This window comes from Schistocerca piceifrons, chromosome 11 (genome assembly GCF_021461385.2).
Source record: "Schistocerca piceifrons isolate TAMUIC-IGC-003096 chromosome 11, iqSchPice1.1, whole genome shotgun sequence".
Classification (NCBI taxonomy): domain Eukaryota; kingdom Metazoa; phylum Arthropoda; class Insecta; order Orthoptera; family Acrididae; genus Schistocerca; species Schistocerca piceifrons.
Genome location: NC_060148.1, coordinates 103,577,462 through 103,595,611, shown reverse-complemented (window position 1 = coordinate 103,595,611; position 18,150 = coordinate 103,577,462). Strand labels below are relative to the sequence as shown.

General features: G+C 41.2%; 1 protein-coding gene and 1 non-coding gene across 2 annotated transcripts in view; one reads left to right on the top strand and one right to left on the bottom strand.

Annotated features, from left to right (window-relative positions):
- Positions 1-559: 559 nt before the first annotated feature.
- The window catches only part of LOC124719755 (ankyrin repeat domain-containing protein 17-like), a 62,148-nt gene continuing 44,557 nt past the window's right edge, over positions 560-18,150 (bottom strand). The window contains exons 3-4 of the mRNA XM_047244955.1: positions 17,276-17,446; positions 560-938 (exon numbers count right to left, since the gene is read on the bottom strand). Of these exons, the coding sequence (XP_047100911.1) occupies positions 560-938; positions 17,276-17,446 (550 nt within the window). The remainder of the gene's footprint in view (positions 939-17,275; positions 17,447-18,150) is intronic.
- Positions 16,840-16,914, top strand: Trnaa-cgc. The gene has a single exon. It is a non-coding gene; the product is annotated as a tRNA-Ala (tRNA).

The following is an 18,150-nucleotide window of genomic DNA, read 5'->3' as shown; positions in this document are numbered from 1 at the left end:
ATGATAGTCGCATTATGTAGTGTGAATACTGCTACTAATATCTCATTGTTATTAAACACAACAGGTACGGTAGAGTAGAATGTTTGCTGAATATGGAGAAGTAAATTGAGTCTGATGTCAGGAGCGAAAATTCTGGTGATAGAACTGATATAGCATTAATCTCGGTATGTTGCAAATTAGAATAGTCTGATGTAGCACCTTGCAGACTGGTGTGAAATACTTTCCAGCGATCAGATATTATAGAGCAGTTGTGTTTGTTCACAATGAACTGTTGATTTTTGCCAAGTTTAGTCTGGAAGTGTACTCTAGACATTTTTCTTGATAGAAGGATTGTACATTGTCACCTGAATTATTTTGTTGTTATCTGGCGTTGTCTGGGTTTTGCTACAGCATTGCTTAGAGGATTTGTGTGCTGTATGTTACTCGAGGAGGGCTGAAATTAGTGAGTCACAATAGGATTGAGTTTTTTCGATCTTTATTTAAAAAATTATGAATATTGCTCTCGTACAAACTCTTTCAGTTCCTGTTTTTTTGCACAGAGTTCGCTGGACTGGCTGCCTCATGACAGCATCTCCACCAGCCGCCTGTGGTTGCACTGCCTGGCGAGGTCCAGCGCTGTCCCCCAATCACCAACTGTGGCCCCCCTGTCGGCCCCCGCGTCGAGCAGCGCAGCCGCCACTTCTGCGCGGCCATTGAGTGCCGCAACATGCAGCGGCGTCCACCCACCGTCAGTCCTGGCGTCCACCGCCGCCCCCGCCCCCACCAGAAGCCTCACCGCCTCGACGTCTCCCCTGCCCGCTGCCCAGTGCAGGGCGGTCCACCCCCACACCGTCGCCCCCACTTCGGCCCCTGCGGCGATCAGCGCCCTCAGCTCCCCCACTGCCCCCCGCTCAGCCGCCCGGAACAGCCTCCTGCCCCTCTCCTCTGCAGAGAGGCTCCTGCACAAAACACACAAACTGCCACTGTCTGCTGCAAACACACAGCACACAGAACGAGGAAAACAGCCACACGAGGAAACAACTGTTGCGAATACAAATCTGTCCTGAAACAAACCTACTGTATTGGCCCTCCCACAGTACAAAACAGTGCGCAATTGTGTGTATGTATTAAATTACAGCAAATCTGTTCTATCTCCCTCATAAGAAAATCTTCATTCATCGTCCATTACAAATAGCATTATACATCCTCTGAAAGATTTTCATTACCACATTTTGTCACACTCATTCCTGCGAGTCAGCTCCTTCGCTCTCGGGACGCTACACCTAACCAGTCGCTCACCTCCACTACAGGACAGGCTTCTTGCAGCTGATACTGGTCTCTGTCTGCAGCTTCACTGCCAGACGTCACACACAAGAAGAATCCCATCACCTGGTTTTCAAAGAGAGACTTTCCTGCTATCCAGGCAAAAAAATTTCACTGCAGTTACCGGCAGTTTTCTTCATTCAGTCTCACCAAACACAAACTTTCTGATACATAGACAACAATTTATTCAAAACATGTGAGAGATAAACACCAACTCGGCAACACCACCCCCATAAAAAAACTGTGTGTGTGTGACTTTTTATGGCGTCATAGCATATGCACATGTATTTAACAAGTACTGTCATGCTCAAAATCATCTGAACGATCTCAGTTGTCGTCCATCTTAATGTTTTTGCGGCGTAAGCACTGTTCCATAAAGTTTCTGGCGTGCAGCCGCATAAATTCAGTGGTTCGGTCCTCGGGTTTAAAAGAACGGACCAAGTGCGGCAGCGTCAGTCACCTCGGCTAACTCTGGAGATGGCAGGACGGTGTTCGGCGGAAATATTAGGAGAAGAGGATGAATTTATGCGGCTGCACGCCAGAAACTTTACGGAACGATCTGAATTGTGTTTCGCCTGATTTGTAATCAGTCCTCTTAACATTGTTCCTCTGCTCTGTTTTCGGTACAGTCTTTGCCTGTACAAAATGTTCACTGCATGAGGCCACAAGAGAAAACTGCTCTGTGTGATTATCGGTTTACATGCAAACTGACACTTCGATAATGCAAATACCAGGAAACGTGTTATTGGACATTACACGGCCATTACGCTTGCATATTCAAATTTATAGTAATAAATGAAACCTCAGAAAGCAGTATCCTCCTTTAAATGACACGACGAGAGTTTTCTTACTGCGCTACTATCCGGGAATGGAATGTAACAAGTAAGAAAGAAATATCTCAAATATGGTTTCAGTCACAAGTAACAAAGAGTGTGCAACTTGAAACTCGAAATGATCTGCCATAAAGTTTTGTGTGTCCCGGAGATTCGAACGCAGCACTTGATCGGATGGTTAACTAAGCGCAATGAAACGTCAGAAATAGTCATTTTTAACTAGCAATGAGATGACAAACTGAAACCAGGAGACGAAAGTGTTTTGTGTAATGGGCATTCGGAACCAACACCTGTGTCGCATGTTTGAAACTGACACGACAGGAGGAAAAGCTGCGCGTCTGACTTGGGACTCGAAACCAGTACCACCATTGTTGTTAACAAAGCCCAGAGAATCGGTAAAATCAGAATAATTTCTCACAAGTATTTTGCTGTGCTCATGTTGCAACTTAAAGTGATATGCCAGGATTCGAACCCAGGGATGTGTCTCTTGTGAATGTCTTTATGAGTTTGTAGACAAGTGGAGACAATGAACCAGTGGAAATGCATCATCTGAAAGTGATCAAACGTGACGAAAAGGGAGATCTGAGTTCGAATTTCAGTCCATCGTCAATATTTTCCACGTCTCAGGCTCGAATACAGTAAGAGTCAAGTGCGCTGCGGCCTTGTACAGAATTGGCTCATTGATTTAAAAATATATCGCTTAAGAAAGGTGACTGGTGACAGAGTTTCGACCCGGCATGACTTCCGCCTCTGTCAGAGCCCAACCTGTAGCGACTCTCTTCCAGGCTACCAGAGGTGGTAGAGATGCTGCTTATGCTTGTTAAAAATGATTGCCGGATGTGAGAAACGAACCCAGACCTTCAGCACATGTAGCAAGAATCATTTCAACTTTTTCTTAACTAGGAACTATTACCACGAATTAAAATTCATGCGAGTTGCGGTATTCGAATCCACTACATGCAGACTAGAAACTCGCGCCCTTAACCCCTTTTCTGTCATTTAATTTTTTAACCATTCCGAGGTCTGGCCACGACGCCTCCCCCATACCTGTCACAGAGTCGCTGCGCTATTTTCGCGCATAATTTTTTAGTTTTTTTTATTTCTAATTTTTTTTATTTTTAGCACTTCATCTGAAAGACCATGTTTGCACACAAACTAACTTAGCTGAGAGCGACGCCTTCCAAGTTCCGTGTTCACGATGGTTTGCTTTCCGATTTATTTCCCAACATCTTGTAACTCGCCCAATGCCTCGGTTCCCGAGGCTCGTTTGGAAAGTTACAGGATCATTTAGTAATCGCGAAAGCGTTACGGAGATGATAGATAAACTCCAGTGGAAGACTCTGCAGGAGAGACGCTCAGTAGCTCGGTACGGGCTTTTGTTGAAGTTTCGAGAACATACCTTCACCCAGGAGTCAAACAGTATATTGCTCCCTCCTACGTCTCGTGAAGAGACGGTGAGGATAAAATCAGAGAGATTAGAGCCCACACAGAGGCATACTGACAATCCTCCTTTCCACGAACAATACGAGACTGGAATAGAAGGGAGAACCGATAGAGGTACTCACGGTACCCTCCGCCACATCATCTAACTTAAAACTAACTTACGCTAAGGACGACACACACGCCCATCCCAGAGGGAAGACTCGAACCTCCGCCGGGGGCAGCCACGCAGACCGCGCGGTGAACGGTGGAAAGTATCGACACAAAGGCATCAGACGTGACGAAAAGGGAGATCCGAGTTCGAATCTCAGTCCAGCACCGATATTTTGCACATCTCATGCCGAAATAAAATAAGAATCAGCTGCCCAGTGATCTTGCACGATGAGTGGCACATTCATCAAAAAACACTCTCGCGTAAGAAAGCTCTCTGGTCACTGACTTTCAACCTGGCATGATTAGGCCTCCGCCATGGCCCAACCTATAAGGACTCTCGCGCAACAAGTAGCAAAGTGACGTCTCTTATGTCCATTTGGAACCACAGTGCAACACTACATTTTTCGAATGCCGTCACCAGAGGTGAATATGTGCTGTTTGTACTTCTTAAATTGATTGCCTTATGTGAGAACCTAGCCCCGACCATCACAAGAATCATTCCAAATGAACACCCGTCTGCACAGAGCATTGGTTCATGACTGTGTCGTAATGAAGGCCTTTCCGCACTAGTGGAAAATTCCGATTCCGTGGAGGTCCATTACAACCTGTTCGAAACGTTTCTTTGTTGGTCCACATCGACAGTCAGTGGCCACCTTGGCTGACTAAGGCATGCTCCTGACTTGGTTCTGTTATCGCCGAAATAACATCACGTTAAGAGGCAGCTGCACGAACGGCCAACACGGTATAGTGCGCAGATTTCTGCAGGATGTGTCTCTCCACTTGCAATTCTACGCTCATAGTATTTCGGGTCCATTCACAAATCTGTGTAAACCCAAAGGCCAGATATGGAACATACTCTCGTCTTTGGTTTCGAAATTGCATTTCGTCTCGCATAATTGCATTCCTGCAGAATTTTATGGGGAGAGTACTGAAGCATGTAAGCAACCAGGATAGATTATACCTAAAAACTGGACAAGTTTCTGCCAAAACTTAAATCGTGTTTGCAGGTGCTAGTAACATAATTGGTTGGATGAAAACGTGCACTTTTGAAATGCAGCAAACAGCTGAAGTATTGTTCTGCAAGGCGATTAAGGCCCACCTGCCAGGAAGGTGGAAATAAAATAAAATCAGAAACTAATAACATATTTTAGTCTACCGTACTCTTATCAATGTATTTTACTTTGCTTGATAATTCCTGGCCACAGGAATCAATTTTGTTTTCGTTTGACGTGACAGCAATAAACGAAGAGGAGACAGCAAAATCACTAAACGTAAACGCAGGTCACGTGGAGATCAGCCACCTCCCCACCGTAACTCACAAGGAGACGGCACGACCACGGGGTCGGGGATTTGTTCGAAATTTTGCGTGGACCCCTAACACCTCACGTGGTTAAAATATTAGGACGCACTACTCGGAAAATCCCGTGAAAAATCGATCCAAAGTTTCTCAGGTGCCTTATGAGTATAAAATGTTGGTCCAGTGCAGAGCCGCCGTTTGGCCTAGTCATTGTGGTATTATTTTGTGAATAGGAAATTTTCTACGAACTCCAGACTACATTCCATTCATCTGGCTGATTCCCCTTCGCGTACCACTTGCAACCTGATTGACACAGATGAACATCAATTTGTCTGTGGAAATGCAAATAATATATGGTTGCCAATCAGAAAAAAATTAGCAACTATGCAGAGAAAACCGCCGTATTTGATAACGCCAACGTGGCTTTTATTCCCGGAAGAAGAATTATACCCCACCTCAAAGAAAAATGCCGTCAACTGGTTGAAGGGACACGCGGTATTTTACCTGCTGTCCAGTAAACAAGGGAGCAAAGGAGATTTTTGGACGTACATCTCCGATCGGCATCACAAGCTACTGCGCATAAATAATTACTATGATACATACACCAACTTCCTCAGAAGAAGCGTCATGTGAACTCCATTTTCGATTATGCGATTCAGAACATGAAGAAACGAGAGACAATTTTAATGTTCGAAAAACAAATATGATCAAGTGACCAACATCACTATCTGGTTTATGCCTTGATTTCTTCTAAAATGTCAAGGAACCTGTAATTAATTTTCGTTACTTTTATTGCACTCGATGAAGCAACAGATCTTACAGATACAGCCCAAGTTGTGATATACATACGAGGTGTCGATAACGCACTTTCTGTAACAGAGGACGTTTTGGACTTAGTACCTTTGAAAGGGACTACTACAGGTGCGGACTTACTCCAAGCTGTCTAGCAAGCGATTGATGGTGTCGGTATGGATTGGAATCGGTGGGTCTCAAATGGTTCAAATGGCTCTGAGCACTATGGGACTTAACTTCTGAGGTCATCAGTCCCCTAGATCTTAGAACTACTTAAACCTAACTAACCTAAGGACATCACACACATCCATGCCCGAGGCAGGATTCGAACCTGCGACCGTAGCGGTCGCGCGGTTCCAAACTGTAGCGCCTAGAACCGCTCGGCCACCCCGACCGGCGGTGAGTCTCAGTGACTACAGATGGAGCACCATCAATGCAAGGCCATCGGAGAGGACTCGTAAGATGGATGCGCCAAAAGCTAGGACGCACAAATGAGACGTGTGGATTCATTGCATTCTGCATCGAGAGGCGCTTTGTGCAAAATCAGTAACGTTAGCAGACGTCATGCAAATTATTGTGCATACTATAATCTACCTGAAGACACATGGGCATAAGCATCGCCAGTTTCGGCAGTTCTTGGAGGAATTAGGAGCGGAGTACGGTGGCATAGCTTACTATACTGAAGTACGCTGGATCAGTTGAGGTAAAATGCAGAAAATATTTTTTGATTTACGTTTGGTCATAGTAACATTCTTACATGAGAAGGGAAAAAGTGAACCTATGTTGGAAGACCCTTGTTGGATATCAGACCTTGAAACTGTTGTGGACATTACCTCTCACATGAACAGCCTGAACATCAGTTTGCAAGGTGAAAATAATTTGAGAAATACACCACTTCCAGTGCATTTTTAAATCGCTCTGCATTAATTTTCTTAAATACTTTGTCTTACTTAAAAGCTGTCCAAAAATAGTAAAGTTGTTAGTTAAAAGAATAATAATAATACTGATTAGAAGTGAAAAAGATTATTAATTGTTGCATTTATGCACTTTGATCAGAATTACAAAGTTTTATTACTGTTCATTCCATAAGAAGGTGTTTTAACTTGAATTTAATGGTGTTGGCATTTGCCCAACCAACTATATTTTGAGAGGGTTAAAAGACTACTTTTCAAAGCACATTTGTTATTTGAAGAGTTATAGTTTGTTGTGCTTCACTTAATGAATAATTATTGATGAGAATACTCACCATTTTCCATACACACTTGTGAAGATTTGTTAATGAGCATGGCTGTTCAAACCATGACACTTTGAGGCACTCATGTGCTAAACTAGTTCGTTAATGAAGCAAAGCAAAGGTCCCTCCAGAGCCAGTGTAGTTAGATTTGCATTCTGTTTAATTGCTTCAAACTGGGCTCAATAAAGAAATATTTACTGCATTAGCTACTTTAATGCAAGCTGGGTAGCGTTAAGGTATAGAGACCGTGTACTAGCAATGATGTTATATGGTATGATAATAATAGACCTCCTGATTTAAATCAATCACTTCATGCTCTGCCCTGTTCAATATTGCTATTAGTATCATGTGTGTTGGTGACTGGTTCTATTAACTGCTGCATCTAGTTCTTTCAAGGCAGGGCTTAATTTTTAAACTTTTAGGTGCCGTAAGGTGCCCCCCTTCTACCACTCCCCCCACTGGCCACAGAGAGAGACTTGTGATAAGACTTACAATGAGAAATTCTTTCTTAAATACAGTTCTGAAATTCAGGTTTTTAAACCATAATATCTTATAATCAAAAACATAACACCACAAGGTTCCACCATCTGCCATACCAGTGTCACTTTGCTCCATAGTTCTGCTTCACACGTATTGGCACCAAGTCATACTCACGACATCACATTTTCAAATGCTGCCAGCCACAACGTTCAGTTTTTTTGTAGCTGCTTTATGAACGTGTGTTCAGTATTTATCAACAAGGCATTTAGCAGTTAATGACTAAGATATTCCTGCTCCATCTGGGTCTAGCACAATTTTGATTTCTCACATCTTCACGCAACGTTAATTCTGTGAGCATTTTGTACCATAGCAGCTGATTGTTGCGTCATGCCAGAGTTGATAACAATGCAAGATAAAGTTAAAACATTCCCCCCTCCCACTTCCTCACCCTGAGGCTGCCGTAATCTTCCTCCTCTCCTCTCCTCTCGTCTCCTCTCCTCCCCACATCATGTTACACTGCCATGGGAAAAGACTATATGTAATGTTCTTCAGTCAGATTTTGTCATTTGAAACTTTCATGATAGTGAGTGAAAAAGAAATCACAAGTTTTATTTATACAGGTAATAAATAAATTCCCTTCTGAATGTAAAATGTAACTAATAGACTAAAAATATCTATGACTTAACTTTTACACTCGTAAAAAATTTAGTTGTTCCTATGTTACTAGCCAAAGAGAAAGGTCTTTACCATTTAATTAACATGAGACCCTAAGTGTAAAAATTGAACTGAAAAAACACTATTGTTCCCAGAATGAGATTTCCACTCTGCGGCGGAGTGTGCGCTGATATGAAACTTCCTGGCAGATTAAAACTGTGTGCCGGACCGAGACTCTAACTCGGGACCTTTGCTTTTTGTGGGCAAGTGTTCTTTATGTTATAATAATCAGGAAATGATAAACTCGTCATAGAGATGACAGATTTGTTCTTTTCCATAAGCCCACAGTGTCTTAACTGAGAAAAACGTATTTCATGAGTAGCCGATGCAAACTGAATATTTATTTATTAAACCACAAACAATCAAAAGGGACCTGTTATTATAATTGTTAACACATTTGCTGCAATCTGACCGAGAAACGTTTTACATGTAGAATACATCTTGTAGGAAAAGCAATCAACGCATTTGGAATTGAGAGAGAATTATTACAAAAATAAACATGAACTTATATTAAAATCAGCTTCACAGTGAAGTCTACCATTTCAGTCAAAGTCACACTTATAACAATCATCCATCTTTGGCGAATATTTTACAAAAATGTCAAAGCTTCTTGAGTTCCATTATAGCTCTGTTAAAATTACTTTTTCATTTCCAATAACATACTGTGTATATAAAAAATTAGTTTGTACGTTAAACCATTATTTAAACAATTTTACTTCAGCGGGCTGCACGAAGATGTTACACTGTTTCAAGCAGCAGTTCATAACTTCAAGAATCCCACATCTCAGTAGATTTTTAGCTCTATTTGCCGTTCAACAGTTAAACCAATAATGACCAATAAACTGAATCGGTCGGATTGAGTATTGATCTGTTAACTCATTCATGACAAAATTACAAATAATTCCAAATCAAGAATATCACATTAATAATAAATTGTACTGAGCATTAATTTTGAGATTACAGTTCTGTAGTTTGAAATATGAATTTAATTTCCCTTCACTCATAAAATAAGTCCTGTCAACGTGCAGTATATATCTTTGACCTAAGGGTATACAACTTTGTTTAAATATTTCCCTTTAAATTTTATTACACTTTCAACATAGCGTATTAACTTAAAATGACAATCATCTGTTATCCTGACAAAAGTCAGTGGCATATGACCAGTCAGTTTATACAGAATATACATTGTGTATTTATTGTTAAAAAGTACCTTTTTAGGATGTATTATTAACTGAACTCCTAGTTTTAACTAAGTTCATACTCAGTGGCTCAAATAAAGGAAGAAAAAGTAAGCACTGTGAAATTATTTCAAACACAATCAATGGAGATGGATTAAGAAAAACATTTCCATAATACAGAATTATCCTCATTATACACTATCACTTTGTGCTTTTGACTGTGTAGCAAGTGCAGAATGATATCCCTTCACCATCCAAGACACCCATTTTCATATCTAGCTACAGGTGGTCCCAGAAGTCTGATGCTTAATGAACTACAAACAGTGCTGATGTAGAGTGACGATCTCAGTGGTGTCATAATTAAGTTCATTGCAGAAATGCCATGTTCACACTCTGAAATCGACACTGCAATGCTGTTTATTATTGATACAAAATTTTTGAACATTGGTGGCTGTACAAGAACAGTTGGCATTTCTCCGTTTAGTACTGGTTTCAGACCCTGTTTGTACTCCCTGAAGTCCTTCATTATTTCAGAGGGCTATTAATCTTAAATCTGTCACACATTCGAAAAATCTCATTTTCTCCGTAAGTGATCGATATGTTTTTAGGCCAGAATTTCAGGTGAATGGCCTTCATGTAATTCATAACATCATCGTAGCTTTCGGATGCAACCTAGATGACAAATTATTTGCCAAGCTGTGATAAAACTGTTTATCAGGAATCTTAGAAATATTTGTGCTTTGAGAAAGTTTAACACATTGAAAGTTCATATTTTCCAGTGCAATGTTAGCTACATTTGCATGTTGTCCCATTGAATCAACCAGACTTTCAAACACTTTTAATAAAAGTGTAATGTCGTTGTGAGCTTGAACAAGGTTAACACTTGATCTTTCAAGCTGTAGGGATAGATCGGCCAACTCTTCTAAGGCATCAGACATTACAGCTAGGTTGGAGACGAAAGATGTAGATGACAATGTATTACAGAGCCCTTTGTAAGAAGACCGTTGTTTTGAGTCTCGTTTCGTGTCCTGTGATACTTCTAAAAAATGACTGTACAGAGCCCTGCAATCTTTCCACACAGCTTTTACTGCCAATAAACTGGAGGCCACCCCAAGTGTCAAACATATGACCAATTTTTAAATTTCTTGCTCCAAACCTTTAGCAGCAACTGCCAACTCACTGCTGTTTTTCGGAGAGCAGCTGAAGATATTTCTAACTTTATCCATGAATATTTTAAAATGATTAATTCCCATCACTTCTTCTATTGTGTTGTGCACGGTGAGTTCTGAACGATGATTCAAACAATGCCAGATGAATAAGTTTGGAAACATCAGCTTTGCAAGGTCAGACTTTTTTCCTAACACGACAGAAGCTCCATCGCAAGTCAAAGTGATTAAATGGTCTTTCAAAAACTCACAGCCTAGTCCTAGTGATTCTAACTGCTTTAAAAGTTATTTCAAGATATCAGATGCTGTTGTGTCATTTAGCTCAAAAAGTGTCAAAGAAATTGTCATGGAGTTTCCCCTTTTAACAATGTTCTGAACTATACAATCAAAGCTTTTTTGTGTGAAAGAGAAGTGGCTTTATCCAAAAGAAGTGAAAGTTTGGAGTCACTTTTTATTAAATTATTTATTAGGTCTGATGTCATCTGGTCAGAAATCTGAATCACTGTATTAGATCAAGCTACATTTGAACATAGTATTCGGCCCATATCCAAACCATTTTTAATTTGGAGATCAATTTCTGTCTCAAACTCATAAAACGGTCTATTTAACTTTGCTTGCTTATAAGGTGTCCAAAAACACGCCCAGTAACAACTTCTTGTTCCTTTACCTAGTGTAGATACACTTCTAAAAACTTGGCCTTTTTTTAATAATTAACCACAGGTTTTTAGCTTTATAATCTGTACATTGTTCGACAGACCGACAATCTGGCTTTTCATCATCATTACAATTATCAATACTGTCTACAGATGTTTTGTCTGTATCCATATCCACCAACTTATAGAAATTTTCATTTTGCTACAATGACATAGGAGAAGGATCGTCTGATTTTTTGTTTGCATCGTCTTCTCCAGCCACAGCTGACGTCATGGATTCTACATCTAAACTGTGGTTTGTCTTTTAGATTTAAAGAAGTCACTAATTTTTGTAGAGAAATACGTAACTATTAAACTCTCGTGTCCAATCACAGTCTCGCTGTGTAAATAAACACTACGAGCAAACCGAAACAGTGCTGTCGGTTCTGAGCAGAACAACAACTGAACTGCAAGCGATTGACCTACATAGAGTGACTGAGTAATATCGTTGAACTTTAATTCCTAAAGTGCCTGTTGGATTGTCTGTTGGCTTCTCCGTGAGGCAGCGATGGCTAACAAGGTAAACTGATTCAAACTGAAAAAGCCGTAGACACGACCTGTCTGAATCGTGGACTACAAAGACTGAATTCACAAATGGACATACAGATAGGCGATTGTAACGTGAAAACCACTTATGAGATTTACATGTTTCTTTCTTTAACTCACAGACATATTCATTTACTATCTATTAGTATATATTTCGCTACTTTAGGTAGCACAAGAAATAAGCTGTGGCTATAGTTGTAAGTCAAGTCGCAAAAAAGTGGGCTGCCTTCGTGCTCTCTTACAGTATGCTACATAAACTATTAGAGCAAAATCATTTGATTTTTTAATGAATTGTAGACCTCAAAAAGAACCACGAAAAGTCAGCAAGAGCATATGTTTGTCTTTCATAGTTGAGTCACACACTCACTTTCTCTGCTTTGTGGGTGCCGAAACAGGTAATTTCAGAAGACAAAAATCGTCATTATTCTTCAACCTTAATCTTATATTTAGGTACATCTTTTTGAGCTCTACAGTTTGGCACTACGTAACGTGATGTAATTCTTATGGACTACGTAATGTATTTCAAGAGAGCATGCTGGCGGAAAACATTTTTACTTCATATAGCTCATGACATTTAAATGGCTGAACAGACTTTCAGAAATATATCTAAGAACCGTCCTGATTAAACCAGCTGTCAAGTAAAAAAACGGCTTTAAAATTGGAACTTTCGTTTGAGAACTATGTTGGGGCAGACAGACAGACAGACAGACAGACTTATGGGTCAAACATATACATGTCCGTTCTGCATTGGGAGTGTCAACCATGTTCTAACAAGAGTGCGGGCAGATAAAGACAAAGGTCAAGAGTGCCGTGCACAAAGGGACGTATCGGCTCGAAAGACTGCCAACTTTTAGTCATGTCTGTTCCATACGCACATTTGATTTTTAGCTGTGACATAAATTGCAACATGGAATGAAATGATTTCATGAAAGCAAATTATAAAGACATTCACATTCAAACATGGCTTACATTATTTATTTCTCATTGACACACATGAGACGTTGCCTTGCTACTACATCGCTGAGGTTGTTGGCAGTTGTAAACAAAAGGCGATATGTACCAATCACAACTTTGGAATGATACTCCACTTATCTTACACACACACACACACACACACACACACACACACACAGTACCTCCTGCCCATCACATCATATTGGCGACCCATTGTCACGTTCACTTGTTCTGGTGCAGCGGAAAATTATAGTTACGTTTTGATTTAATACTATTTCAAATCTCCAGTGCTGTACTGTAAAAAAGGGAGAATTAGAAGAAAGGGAGTTTCTGGGAGGTGCCAGAACGTGTTCTGACCGAAATTAAGCCCTGATTCAAGGTACGTGTTGTTGTGAGGCATATGCTACTGTTTGCTATCTCATTGGCCATTTGTTTGACTTCCAAATTAGTACTACATTTATCTGCAAGGCTACGTTACTCTGTTGTAACGTGAACAGATATAAAGAAAGAGTTTTGTGTGTGTGTGTGTCAAGGAAAGTTAGGTTAGCCTTAGCACTGTCTTCTGCTTTATTACATTGTTTGACAAGAATTCCTAATTAGGCTGGTGACTAATTTTAATACATAACTAATATTTAATTAATAAGACTTGCTTTTGTGCTGGAGAACATCTGTTCCTCACTCAAATGTTTGGTGTTGGTTATACTCTGCTGGGGTGTTTCGGAAACAAATCCCAGTCTGTTTGTTCTGTTCCCATTCGGTTATCTCATGGTCACAATTTTCTCAAAAATTCCTCAGAGAGGTTTAATGTAATCACTGACTGCCATTTATGGTGGTCGGTGGTACCGTTACAAGCACTCCCTTTGGAGGAGCCCTCCTGCACCATTCCACCACATGTGGATGGCTGACTTGCTGCAAGGCTATGTCCTGTGTTCTGTGACATTTGTGCGGTTGCTTCGGTATCTCAGCATTTTCAGCTCTTAAGGAGGGAGGCAGAGCTTTAGCTGGTAAAGACATTTCCAGCTGGAGTACATCATAACCAGACACACACTCTGGAGTCAGGTATTGAATTGTAAGGTGTATCCAGGAACAGATGTGCACTCAGATCACAATTCAGTTATGATAATGACTGAGCCAGATCGCTGGTCGATCATCAGCAATCGGCTTATCTTTGGTGCGTCCCCAGGCATGAGCATCTTTGCGTTTTCGGCTGGGGCGCGAGAGACGGCGAGAAGCAGTCGGTTTGAGGCGGCCGGTGAGACTGGCCGAGTTGTAGCTCGGGCGTAAGCACGTGTGTGATGTCTGTTACGCTGGGGCTGTTTGTGAATAGTGAAACTCCTGCAGCGGTTACTGGTTGCCTGGAAGGCATTTCGTATAAATTGTGCCAAGCCTCGCAGTGAGAGGGGAGTCCGGAGTTGGCCTAGATGTTTGTACAAATTGAGGTGCCTGTGTGAGAAGCACGGTGTGGGGCTGTTGGTTGCTTCGTCCTTCTGGGAGCCACCGCAAGCAGATGTTCGGTCAGAATGTGTACAGTTTGTGGTGAGCATAGTGTGAACAAGTTCTCGTGGGATGTGCTCCCGGCCTGACTCTTGGCCTATGTTATTTGTGGGCGCCGACCCCTTGTCTGTTACTGCTTTCGGGTGTCCTGTAAGATTTCACAGCAAAACTGAGATTTTGGGGCATTCTGTGTTTCTGGCTCAGCCTCCGCCTAGTAAGGGGAAAGATTTGGAATTCCTTAATCCTGTAGTTTAAACATATAAAAAAAAGTATTTTATTCCCGTTTGATGCCAGACAGATTCAAATTTAGTTTACCTGGTTATTGGCTTAACTCGCACTTCACGCACTAAATCAGCTGATATTGAAATTGTTTTTTTTTTATTGCTGTTTAATGTCAGACATATTCAAATGTAACTTCATTTATGTATTTGAAATAAATGTGTTGGATTGACCTTAATGAATTATGTGCAATCTAAGTAAGAGATCCAGTCCTTCATTAGTGCTTAACAGTGGCGTGTGGTCCGGGTTGTGACCCCCATGCTCGGACCAGTTCGTGAACTAAATTTTAAGAAAATTGTTATGAAAATTCAGTGTGTAAATAATAGGATACTGAAGTACACAGGAATGGAATAGGAATTTTAACTTCTTTGAGGCTCTAGATGATGCGATAATAAATGGCAATAACGTGAGTATTCACATTTGTCTGCGTAATCCATGAGACAGGAGTCATAACAACAGACTGCCGGAGAAACACCATCCAGGCACTACAGAAGCAACCAAGCGCCTATAAGTGCAATAGCTGAACAGCTCATGAATAGAACTTACTGAAAAAATAACAAAAACATGCAGAAGAATGGAAGACAAAGGTGACAATCTGTTTGAGAAAACTGAATTTGGAGTAAAGGATCGAGGGATAGTGGAAGGGATGTTCAAGAAAAATCAAGAGATCTTTATTGGATTTGCAGATCTTTACATGACATTTGACAGCATGAAACAGTGAGAGTGCGTGAAATTTTTTTAAAAGGTACATATAAGATATATGGAACAGCAGGTAACATAGAATATGTACAATAATCAACAAGAACTGGTATTCTGAATTAAAGATGGTTAAAGATAAGGATGCAGGTAATCTCCACAAATGTTCAGATGAACACTGAAGAAACATTGGTGAAACTGAAGAAACTTATAGCAATTTAATTAAAACTGAAGGTGAAAAGGATTTCATTGATAAAATTCACTGGTGATATTTCTGTGTTCACTGAAAGTCAGACTGAATCACCAGAATTGGTGAATGTAATAAACAGTTGAATGAGTGCCAAATCAGGATTAATGAATGGAAGAAAGAGGAAAGTATTGGGGTGTGGCAGAAATAACATTGGTGGCAAAGTTAACAGAATTAAGGACCACATAGTAGACCACTTGTAGGGACTCTGGTACACATCATGCTAATTTACACTGAGGGTCAAAGCACGGTTGTTATAAGGAGTAATGTAGCATGGAATAACAGGAGATTCCTCGCAAAACAAAGTTACTAATATCACAGATAGGCCTTAATTTGTGTTAGACATACCTGAATGTATGCTTGGAGGACAGTACTGCGTAAAAATTAATCATGGATTATGGAAAAACAAGAGGGGAATCGGAGCATTGTAAATGCGGTGCTATTGATGGATGTTTAAACTAGGTGAACTCATAACAGAAGAACTATCGAACATCTCTGCAGAATAGGTGAGGATAGTGTGATATGAAGAAAACTGTGACAAGTACAAGGGTCAGCAGAGTAAGTTATATTTGAAGGCATCAGGGAATAACCGCTGTGGAACTAGAGGTGGTTGCTGAGGTTAAAAACTGTAGGGAAAGACAGAGATAGGAATGCATGTAATTGGGAGCTCATGGCACTGCAAATCTGCTGCTCAGACAGACACACATTGTCAACATGTCTGGTTACCGAGACTGGCTGTTACAGAAGACTACAGTGGGGCAACCAAGGTGGTCCACACCCTGGCAAGCTGAGGCTCTGCTGGCGTTTGCTTCTGTTTGGTGATTGCCGAGTATATTTCTTGTGACTAACAGAAACTTTATAGCAAATTACTGGGTTCTTTCTCCTCTCTCATTCCTGACAAGCACCAAAAATGGTCTCATAAATGTGTGTGTATGAGTCTGACCTCTACTAGACCATTACAATACATCTAAAGTAATAGACATTTATCTCGTCTGACAGTTTACACATTCAGTGCACTCATTTTCTCCCCATCACTAAATTTTCTGGGCATGACATTGTCTGAATTATTGAAACTTCCTGGCAGATTAAAACTGTGTGCCGGACCAAGACTCGAACTCGCGACCTTCGCCTTTCGTGGGCAAGTGCTCTACCAACTGAGCTACCCAAGCACGGCTCTCATTCTGGAAACCTCCCCCAGGCTGTCGCTAGGCCGTGTCTCCGCAATATCCTTTCTTTCAGGAGTGCTAGTTCTGCAAGGTTTGCAGGAGAGCTTCTATAAAGTTTGGAGGGTAGGAGCCGAGGTACTGCCAAAAGTAAAGCTGTGAGGACGGGGCTTGACTCGTGCCCGGGTAGCTCAGTTGGTAGAGCTCTTGCCCACGCAAGGCAAAGGTCCCGAGTTCAAGTCTCGGTCTGGCAGACAGTTTTAATCTGCCAGGAAGTTTCATATCGGCGCACACTCCGCTGCAGAGTGAAAATCTGTCTGAATTATTGTTGGCATTGGTTTGCTGGTCTTGGTGAATAAGACACTGAACTGTTGACAATAACTATTTTTCCTACCGACCTATTCTTAACTAACCTCTCTCCCATGATACTATGATCTTGTCGTGGAGATACCACCTCTGATTGTATGTTTTGATTTCATTCCCAGTTCACTTTGCTGACCCTCATTAAATCTAGACTGAGCATTTATACTTTGCTTTTCAGTATTTATATCTTACTTACCATATAATTGTGTGTGTGTGTGTGTGTGTGTGTGTGTGTGTTTTGAGGGAACTCACCGCATTTGAGAGACAGTGGCCTCATCAGGTGGAGGAGTCATGGGCCGCGCAGCAGCAGGTGTCTGGTGAGGGGCGCTGGCAGAGGTGGTGGTGGCAGCGGTGATGGTGGTGGTCCTGGTTGTGGTTGTGGTGCTGGTGGTGGTGGTCCTCAGATCTGTAACGACTGGTGCACTGCACATACAGAGAGGCAGCGTGTGAGCTGGCTGGGCGTGTCCTCGTGGGGATGTGGAGGTGGCTCACTACAGCCAGCACTGCTGAGGGACCATCCAAAAGGGGATAGGGCTCCAGTTAATACAAATGAATTACCAGTAAGCTAATAAAAATCAGTAGTACGATCTGAGCTTTCCATGGCAGTCGCTCAACCCCATACAACAGGTAGTTCAAATCTAGGTGCAGCCAGAAGGTACATACAATGCCCAATACTTGCACAAAACATAATTACAGAATTACTGGACATGTTAGCTCAGGTGCTATCGTCATCAAAACTATCCAAACGGCCTGAATTCCACTCCACCTAAATTGTATGATGATGATGAAGTCCCATATTCCTTGACAGAGTGTAGGGGAACAACGCACGCACCCACATAATGTTACTGTCTTGCAGTTCCTCTGATCTCTTTTCGATATGGGCATTTCACTCTACAAAATGATTACTACAAGACCCCACTTGAAGCAACTGATTTGTAACACTGAGTCCACAATCGGACTAATATCACGATAGTGTGAATATCGAATCCTGTTATAATTAGATGGCAGCTTGTAAACTCAAGTTTATTGCAATAAATGACTTTTTGGAAACTAAGTTTCAACTTGAAATTAAGTGACGAAAACATTTGTATTAAGACTACCATCCAGGATTCCAATTGAGCACCTAT